Genomic DNA, 9,660 nt, shown 5'->3' on the forward strand with positions numbered 1-9,660 from the left:
TTAATTTTCGCCCGAGACCTTAGGACGAAAAAAGTACTTAATCCTAAATTTTAATAACCCTATAGTATTACTCAAGATTAAATTGACATGTGCAAACTGCTTTGACTATTATCCAAAATTTAAAAATCTTTAGAAAAGCTACTTCATTAAAGATTATAAAGCTTTCACCAACTATATTTTGGATATTTTCATTGCAATAGCAGCACAAATAAAATACAATTCATTCTTCTCGATCAAATTCTGCTGAAGTGAAGTTGGTAAAGTAAAAAAATTAAATATATTACCACTCTGAAATTAAAATAATAAAACTCATATAATAAAATTTACAAATTCAATAGTAATTAATTAAATTACTCATTTTATCACTTTACAATCTCCTCGCTTAAGAAAATCTTTTTCCCATCCAAACCTTTTTCCCATCCAAACGTATATTAGTCAGTGATCATTACACAAAAATGAGAATATAACAAATCATATTACACAACCAGCACGTAAAGCAACAACGCCATTCCTACTTTATACACAAACTATAAGGGTTGTTCATAAGTTTGGCTTTGGAGTTCGGAGCATTTAGTCTAAAATTTACATTACAAACCTTTCATTTTCTCCCTTTTTAACCCAACTCACAAACCAACCCTAAATTGCTTAAATTCATTGGCGATGACCCTCTGGCAGAGCAACCACCTTGTGGAAGGGAACCGTCCTTTGAGGCAAAGACCCATCTTCTTCATCATCATCAAATTCCAACACATAGCTGCCAAACACGTCAGAAGTTAACAACCATAACACAGTGACAACACAATAGTCAACAGTGCAGTTGAGGAGTGAATACTTCAACAAATCAATAATATTTCAATACTAAATATTGTACTATTTCAATATTAATAGATCATTGCAAACTTGAAGTCAACAAATCATATTTCAAATTTTCAATGCTAATAACTGTCTAATTAATTTAGCACATTTTCTTTCTTTTCATTTTACATAAAAGGTGAAGATGATGAGTACATGTAAGATTAAGAATAACTTAGAAAGTATTGTACTCTTTCAATTTTGGTAATTTATAAAAGTGTAAAATAATCAATAATATAAATTATAAGAGTACAGAAGAAAAATTAGTAAAATCTTATATCAATTATAATTGGAAATAAAAATAATAAAATAATAAATTTGGTATGAACTTATACTTAAATAATTAGAACAAATACAACTTCGATAACATTATATTATGCAGTAAAATACCAAAGACTAAACATATAGTATTCTTGTCAAGGAAAAAAAAAGAAAAAAAAAAACATATATATATATATATGGTGTTGAAATTTGAACCAGCCTCATGCTATCAAATGCTGTTTTCTTCTTATTCTTGTCTTTTTCCTATCTTATTTTACACACAAAATGAACTCTCAGATGCATGTCCATTGTTTATAGTTACCGACCCCACCAAAGGGGATAATAAATATGAATGCTTGCCAAGATATAGTGCCAAATGATTTCCTACCAAAATTTATATTTACTATTAGAACTAAAGAATTACATATTCCATAAAGTCTATACTTACTCGTCTGTCTTCCTCTGCACAAGTGTGAAATGAAAAAGATTGCCCCAGAACATGCACAATATTGCTGGTTAGTACTCAGTAGCATGTCAGCATCAACAGAATTCTATCTATCTAGGAAGGAATTATAGACACTACAACTCACTGTAAGTTAGATGAAAAAACAAGAAATAATCCCTTTGACATGGAAACAAAGAAACCATTACCTTGCGATGGCCATGTACAACTGTTGCTTTGTAAAGTGCAGTAGTTCCAGGATAGACCGCCAAAACATGTGAGCCTGGCGGAAAATCCGGAGCACCTGAAGGATCATTGCTCTTTGGGAAAGGAATTATATTCCCCATGGGAAGCTTGTATTGTCTGAATGGAGCAGAAAAGAACCCATGTTAAGGTTAAAAGCAACACAAACAGGACACTATCAGAACACTATCAAAACCAATGTATTTCTTCTAAAAATTGGAAAAATCATATGTTGATGGATTTTATTAAAAGGTTTAAACTTCGGAATTTTTCTGTATACTTTTTGAAAACAAAATAAGATGAAAAGAAAAGCAAATAAGGACCTAAATCACAAAAGAAATAAGAGAAGGGATCACGGTGGGCATTGGAAAAAGAGAGCAAAAAAAGTACAAAAAAGTACAGAATTTTTTTTCTATATTTATATTTTAATGCAATCTTTTTCTAATTGGTGCAGAATATTTTTTATTTTCTTATGCAATCTAGTCCTTATTGATGCAAATATATACTATATTAGTTATTAGATATGTTAAGACAAAAATATGGTATTCACACGATTTAAAAACAAAACAAAACAAAACAGTTTCTCTTAGGTTACCTTTGGCCGCTTCCCTCTTCATCATCACCAGGTTCTTCATCTAGAACTTCAACTCTGTAAAATCATGTTGCGAAAGATTCAGCAAACAACAAAATGATGGTGATAAGGGCAATTACAAAAAGATTGAATGTCCCACTGGTACTATTCTCTGCATCAACAATTTGAAACCAGACAGACACAAGAAATAGCAACTAACACCGAGAAATGTAACGTCTTCCAACAACTTAAAGATGGTCAAATAACAACTCATTCAATTAAGTACAGCCAAGCAGACTCAAGTTAACATCAAGCTCATGATTGACCTTTGTACTGTAATCAAAGGCTGAATCTAGGCAAATTAGGGGCTCAGCAAGCATATCAGAGAATAAAATAACAGAATCACCAAGCCCGGTATTAACAGGGTTGTGCTACATAACACCTTAATATTAGTTACTCCTTGGCAGATACTCAGAAAGTTGGGAGATTTTTTGACAAGATATAGTACATTATCCTCCTGGGGAAACAATATGCCATAATTTATTGTAGGATCAACGAATTTATCTACTATAACAAAAACTCAGAGATAGGAATAAACACAATAAAAATACAAGGAACCTTGTTTATACGTTCATTTGGTAGTAGAACTATGCTAAGCATATAAAATTATAAATCTAATAATCTGTAATAACTCAATTTGTCATTAAACAATATTCTTTCACTGGCTAGAATAAGCTCAATATGCATTTGTTAGAGCTTAATTCATGATATATAGTATCCTAAACTATATAGCATATCATATCAAAGCCATCTGGCAATATATTTTCAAATTTTAATATTATGCAAGCTGAATGTAAATTGATTTTTTATAGCTTGAACATAATACTTGACAACTTAGGTAAAGAATGTACACTTACTCTTTTGATTCCTTATCAAAATGGATCACTTTAACAACAAACCATTCATCCTTATCAGCATTACGTGGTGTGACCCTAGCTGCTACCTAAGAAGTGAGAAGCAAGAACAAATTAACCTAGTGAAGCACAACATTCAGATGAATCATACTAGAAAAATAAATTTTATCAACAAATAAAACAGAAATTGATGTTCAATGATTTATATCAGTTAAACTCCGTGGAAATTCTTCATACCTGCTCACCCTTAAGATTGCTCATCCTAGAAATATCTGACTCGGTCTTCACTCGTTTCCTTTTCTGCTCATTACCTTCTGTAACATAGTAACGGTAAGCACAAAAATTTTAAAAAAGAAATGACATCTCATTGAAACTTAAGTCATAATAATGCAATTTATGTTTGTAATTAAAGACAAAAATAGGTGCAAAAAAAATATATAACATCAACTGAAGTATTTCATGAACCCTTTTACATCTTAACAAATTTTGATTCTCATGCTTGCAAAGCTCCATACTATAACTGAATGCCATTAGCACAATGTTGGGGAAGCAATACATCATCATGAATTATCCAGGGTTAACAAGAGGATGCAAAAGCATTCTGCTTAATGAGTTAAAAGTTGTCTAAGCAGCAATGCTAAATCATTGATCACTGTAGATGAACCCTACGTAGCTTTCCAAACCATTCTCCGTCCACCATATATTTAGAAAAGGAATAGATTAAAAATTGGATCAGTTAACACACTATCTTCAACTTTTTATTTAAAGTTACAGGTTAACATTCCCTCCCTGCCCCTTTCCTCCCTTCTTGTAGCTTTGACTATATGAGATTCATGAAAATGGCAGCAGAGACGTCAACTATATTGATGAGTATCCAAAGCAGTCGACTTTTACCTTTCCCTGGAAAAGAAAAAGGAAACAAAAGAAAAAAGAAAATCCTATACAATCAGAATCTGCAACTTCTTTGAACAAATCTAGGGAAATTTGACATATAATAAGCCACAAAGATTGGTTGATTGAAAGACATATTATCACTCTTCTCATTTTATTTTTTCATACTTTCCTTTCCATGGAAAAGCTATGGTCTAATGCTTTAGATACTTGCCATGGTTCTATAATATTGGCCAATCATTCATTTACCCTGTGCCTATATATATATATATTGAAGCATCTATTTCTAATTATGGATGAATTATAATGTATAAGACTATAAGCTTAAATCAACGGACAAACATTTTATATGTTAAAAATACCAAAAAGAAGACAACATAAGCAACATTTTCAATAAAAAAATTGATGTGTCAATAACTTGAGACACACCTATTCTTCTTCGCGGTTGACCTTGTCCTGAAGGCAGTAGTGTATCAAGTTGGTTTATCAGTAAAGAGGAAATTCTGAAACCAAAAACCAAATCAACAATCAACAACAATAAATTAATTTGAAAAAGAAAAAGATGCATTTGAAACAATCAATTATGGCATGGAAATGTTTAAGCTGGAACTGCTCAGTATAGTTGAGTCAATCCAGTTTTAGAAAATACATACTCGTGATTACAATGAATCAGTGAACAGAAAAGAAAATGCCATTTACATAAAATGCTTCAGAGCCATATACAATAAACATACTGTGCTTCACTATCTGAAAGATCTTTTGCTTGAGTATACAAAATTTTAAGCCTGGCTAATGAATTATCCCCAGGCTTCTCAACTACTTCAGGAGCTGCATCAAAATTAGAAGAAACTATCAACAATTGTACCCGAAAACTAATGATTAATTTTTAATTTAAAATTTATACCATATTTAACTACAATTTCTCAGCAGAAATGATCACTCCCAATATCTGAATGTCTCTCTATATTAGTATCACAGTATCAATATCAAAACACACATTTGCATCCAAGAATCATTGTTGACTGAGCCACCAGTAAAGGGGTTCAAAAATTAAAACATTCAAAAAATTAATGATATATATATATATATATATATATATAGAAAGGCAAGCACACCTGACATTTAAGCTTATGCCTTAAAGTGGAAATTTTATTTAGAAATAAAATTTGCAATTACTAGAATTGCAAAAAGAAGCAATGACTGATTTCGACATTTATTGAATCGCAGAATGGATCAAGACACATCACCTAAAGAAACAGAAAGAAAATGACTGACTGACCTGTTTGAAGCTTCTTGTGGAGCCTGTTGATCTCAAGCAGAATATCCTCCTGCTCTTTCCTTAACCGATCAAGCTCCTTTGAGTTATCCAAGATTCCAGTAATGTCTGAAGACGACATCATTCTGATTGGAAAGAAAAACAAAATAAAACAAAACAAAAAATACAAAGAAATAATATAGCAGAATCAACTAAGGAAATTAGTAGCCTCATGGATGAGTTAGATGTGCCATGGATAGGGAAGAAAGAGGAAGAGGGGAAGGAGTTGAGGCTCAAGAGACCTTTGTTTTTTATTTGATTATTTTTTAAATTTTTTATATTATAAGTAGTTCTGATGTGGCAATAGAAAAGTGGAAATCTTCCTTCTCCTTAGAAGAACAACCATAGGTGCGGAAATTTGGCTGATGTGGTATGTTTTCAACAACTTTGGGCATGCTTGGTTTAGAAACACCTACATGAGTTTCCCTCCTACAGCCACCAATCTCTCCAAAAAACCTTGCCATGTTTTTACAGTTTACTATTGTCATGGCATGTGTCATTGACCACTGGCTACTGTGGTTGAAAATCAAAGCCAATATATCTACAGCCATAGTTGAAATGTTCTCACCACTCACCTACATCCATTCAACAAGACCATGTCCCATAACAATAGCAAATAAAGGATAAGTATTGGGCTATATAAAGGGAGTTGAGCAACACTCATAATTTTCTCTTCCAAATATACTAATTATTTCAATTCCTTTCATTATAGCCTGCTTGAAGGGAAGGAGAGTGCAATAAAGGTATAACATTCTTTCTCAGCCACTAACATTACCGATAACAAGGGTATAACATTTTTTCAAGTATGCAAATTCCTATAAAAGGAAGTCCTTCAAGCTCAAAAAGAGAAATTATTGTTTCAAGAGTTCATATTGTGTAATCTTTATTGGAAGTGTGTGAGAAATTCAAATAGTTTTCTGTTGTATCATTGCTAGAAAGTCAAGTAAGAAATTTGGTATTAGAATCAGATGCAACAATTGCAAATCAAGGTTCGGAAGCAAAAATGAGAAATGACAGTTGAATTCAGGATCACATGACCGAATCAGTAACACCACATCACTCAGCAATAGAAACAGAAAATCACAAAACAATAGCAAATCAAGTACCAAACTGATCCGTCCATATTGCTCTTACTAATTATGTTTATGTAGATTGAAATTTCTTCAAATGACGAGAGTTCCGATTATTTTTACAGCAGAACGAAAGCAAGCAATTTCAGGGGAAATGGCCTATCAAGATGCAGCAAATCCTATTATACAGCGCACATGACAAGCACAACAGAACCAAATTAAGGCCTTCCTCCTTCCATTTGTCTTTAATTAACCGAAAATGACAAGCAAAATAGAAGCAAATTAAGCCTCCGGAATGTTAATTCACACGCAAGCAAATTAAGGCTCTATTTGGGCAGAACTAAGCACAAAGAGTAAAGAGCTCCTGCTAAATTTAATCAGGTTTAATGACACACTGAATTTTCATCTCATAAAGAGCAAAACCAAAACTAATCTAATAAAATAGCCTGATGAACAAAGAAATTTAAAAATTGAACTAATCCATATATGTTAGCACATAACTCATCAATATTCAATAATTCATGATCAAGTAATCAGAAAAACAATATCTCGAGAGAGGCACAGAAGACTAGAAAAGGACTAGCAGAGAGCAGATCGGAGGAGAGATCTGACCGGCGGCGAGCGAGTACGAGGAAGCGACGGAGATTGCGCAAGCAGAAAGAACAGCAGAGACAGCGATCTGAACGGCTGTGAGAGAAGATTTGCAGCGAAAACAGAGCAGCGGCGTAGGCACAGAAATCTACAAGCGAGCAGACAGATTGAGAGAATTGACCGGCGGCGACAGAGAGCACAGCAGCAACGGCAAGAGCAGAGCTGCCGCGATATCTAATCGGCGGCCAGAGCAGATTTGCAGCAAAAACAGAGCAGCGGCGGAGAGAGGCACAGAAGAATAGAAGAGAGCAGATCGGCGACGAGCTCAGAGGTTGCAGCAGGTGGAGAGAGATTACTGAGCAACAGCGACGTTGAAGAGAGAAGAGTGACGGTGAAGAAAGAAGGGCAACAAAAGGAGGTGCAAAAGGGGCTTAGGGTTCGAACGAATCATCGTCGTCTTACAAGAAAAATGGAGTAGAAGATCGAATATGAGGATGGAGATGATGACGGATCGAATCAGGTGAAGTGTGGAGAGCTGTGACAATTAAAATTTCCAACCAAACCAGAAACGATTCAACGAAGATCGTCGAACAGAGGCATTGCAACTTGAAATACACACGTATCAATTTAGAAAATCAGTCTTCAGATGCAGAAAAACACGTTAAAAACCGTTAAACACTTTTTTTTTTTTTTTACCAAACATACAAAACTCGAACCCGCAATTTCTTAATTGAGTATCAAAAGACTATATATCATTTGAGCTATTATTCATTGACAACCATTAAACACTTAAACTACACATAATCATACACAAATATATAATAATTAATAATGTATAAATAACTTTTTATTTAACAAAAAAGGTAACTAACAGCTAAATTTAAGATTTAAGCTTATTATTTAAAATTAAAATTAAAAAGATTAAAATAAATAAAATAATTTAAAAAATAAACAATATTAATTAAAAAATATTTTTTTTTAATATTACTCATCGTTTTGTTTTATTTTATTTTTGTAAAATTTGCTTGCAATTTAGGCATTTTTTTGCATTTTTATCTTTTGTGTTTAACACTTTAACTACTTACAAGAAAACTTAACCAATAATAGCCGGTTACCTATCTAACTTGACTGCTCGAGTCCATCCCGTATTCCCGTTTGCACATCTTTATTGATACTTTAATTAAACTATTCAAAAATATATATATAATTATTAATTGATATTCAACATGAATTAATCTTCACATATAAACGTTTTTTTCATACAAATTTTTTCAACTCTATTTATATTCATGCGCTCCATATCGTTATTGCACGTTCTTCTTCTTCTTTATTTTTATTCTTCATTATCGTTGTCATCAATACTACCTCTTCCTCTTCCTCCTCTTCCTCTTTTTTTTTTATTGGAATTTCTTCTTCTCCTTTCTTTTTCTCTTTCTCCTCCATCATCAATTATCTCGTTGTTAAAGATAATGAATAATTCATGTTCAGATTATCAATTGAATCAGAACAAAATTGATTTTTGTTTTGAATCCAATCAAATGGCTGAGATATGATTCAATTCAGAAGAAAAAATGTAACATTAGAAAAAATATTTTTCTGTATTTACAGCAAATTTGGGTATAACACGAAAATATTTGGGTATATTTTTATTCTGATAAGTTATGCATAATTCAAAATTCTTCCTTTTCCTCCTGCTTTTTTTTTATTCATATTTTTCTTTTTGTTTTACCTTCTCAAGTTTATTCTTGTTTTACTCTCTTAACAAAAATACAAACAAAAAATCAAACAAAGAAGAAGAAGAAATCAAACAAAGAAGAAGAAGAAATACGTAATGCTGCAAAATCACTTGGAATAGGATGGACTTACATTCATTTAACTAAAAAGAAAGAAAGAAATAAAAAAAATAAGAAGAAAAAATGCAGCATTAGAGGAAATATTTTTCTATATTTGCAGCAAATTTGGGTGTAATACGAAGATATTTGGGTGTAACACAAAAATATTTGGGTGTATTTTAAGAATTTTGGGTGTATTTTTATTCTGATAAGTTTTGCATGATTTAAAACTCTTCCTCTTCCTCCTCCTCATCTTCTGTTGCTTCTTCTTCTTTTTTTTCATCATCACCATCTTTTTCTTTTTTTTCTTATTCGTCTTTTTCTTTTTGTTTACCTTCTTAAGTTTCTTCTTGTTTTACTCTCTTAAATAAAATAAAAAACAAAAAAATCAAACAAAGAGGAAGAAGAAACACATAATGATATAATATTACTTGGAAGAGGATGAACTTACAGTCATTTAACTAAAAGAAAGAAAGAAATAAGGAAAAAAAAGTGCAGTATTAGAAGAAATATTTTTTTGTATTTGCAGCAAATTTGGGTGTAACACGAAGATATTTGAGTGTAATACGAAGATATTTGGATGTATTTTTATTCTTCTGCATAATTTAAAACTCTTCTTCTTTCTCCTTCTCATCTTCTGCTGCTTCTTATTCTTCATCTTCTTATTTCATATTCTCA

General features: G+C 32.0%; 1 protein-coding gene across 2 annotated transcripts; it reads right to left on the bottom strand.

The window, feature by feature from the left end:
• Positions 1–294: 294 nt before the first annotated feature.
• LOC112755186 (SAGA-associated factor 29 homolog A) lies at positions 295–7,798 on the bottom strand. 2 transcript variants are annotated; one of them, XM_025803120.3, is made up of 10 exons: positions 7,172–7,798; positions 5,454–5,575; positions 4,909–5,002; positions 4,604–4,677; positions 3,521–3,597; positions 3,287–3,372; positions 2,394–2,447; positions 1,765–1,918; positions 1,562–1,575; positions 295–754 (listed from the first exon to the last, which is right to left on the bottom strand). In XM_025803120.3, exons 2-10 carry the CDS (start codon positions 5,572–5,574, stop codon positions 652–654), a joined length of 777 nt encoding a protein of 258 aa, XP_025658905.1. In that variant the 5' UTR covers position 5,575; positions 7,172–7,798; the 3' UTR covers positions 295–651. The 2 variants fall into 2 exon arrangements, with proteins under 2 accessions (XP_025658905.1, XP_025658903.1); XM_025803118.3 differs by having other exon boundaries at positions 1,562–1,625.
• Positions 7,799–9,660: the final 1,862 nt, after the last annotated feature.

Source organism: Arachis hypogaea, chromosome 16 (genome assembly GCF_003086295.3).
Source record: "Arachis hypogaea cultivar Tifrunner chromosome 16, arahy.Tifrunner.gnm2.J5K5, whole genome shotgun sequence".
NCBI classification, from domain to species: domain Eukaryota; kingdom Viridiplantae; phylum Streptophyta; class Magnoliopsida; order Fabales; family Fabaceae; genus Arachis; species Arachis hypogaea.

Bases quoted from the DNA above. Each gene is read 5' to 3' on its own strand.
- LOC112755186 (XM_025803118.3), bottom strand. From the start codon at position 5,574: ATGATGTCGTCTTCAGACATTACTGGAATCTTGGATAACTCAAAGGAG. The intron at 3,598-4,603 runs GTGTGTCTCAAG...ACTATGTTACAG, and splicing joins TCAACCGCGAAGAAGAATAG to AAGGTAATGAGCAGAAAAGG. The intron at 1,626-1,764 runs GTAATGGTTTCT...AGTACTAACCAG, and splicing joins TTGTACATGGCCATCGCAAG to CAATATTGTGCATGTTCTGG.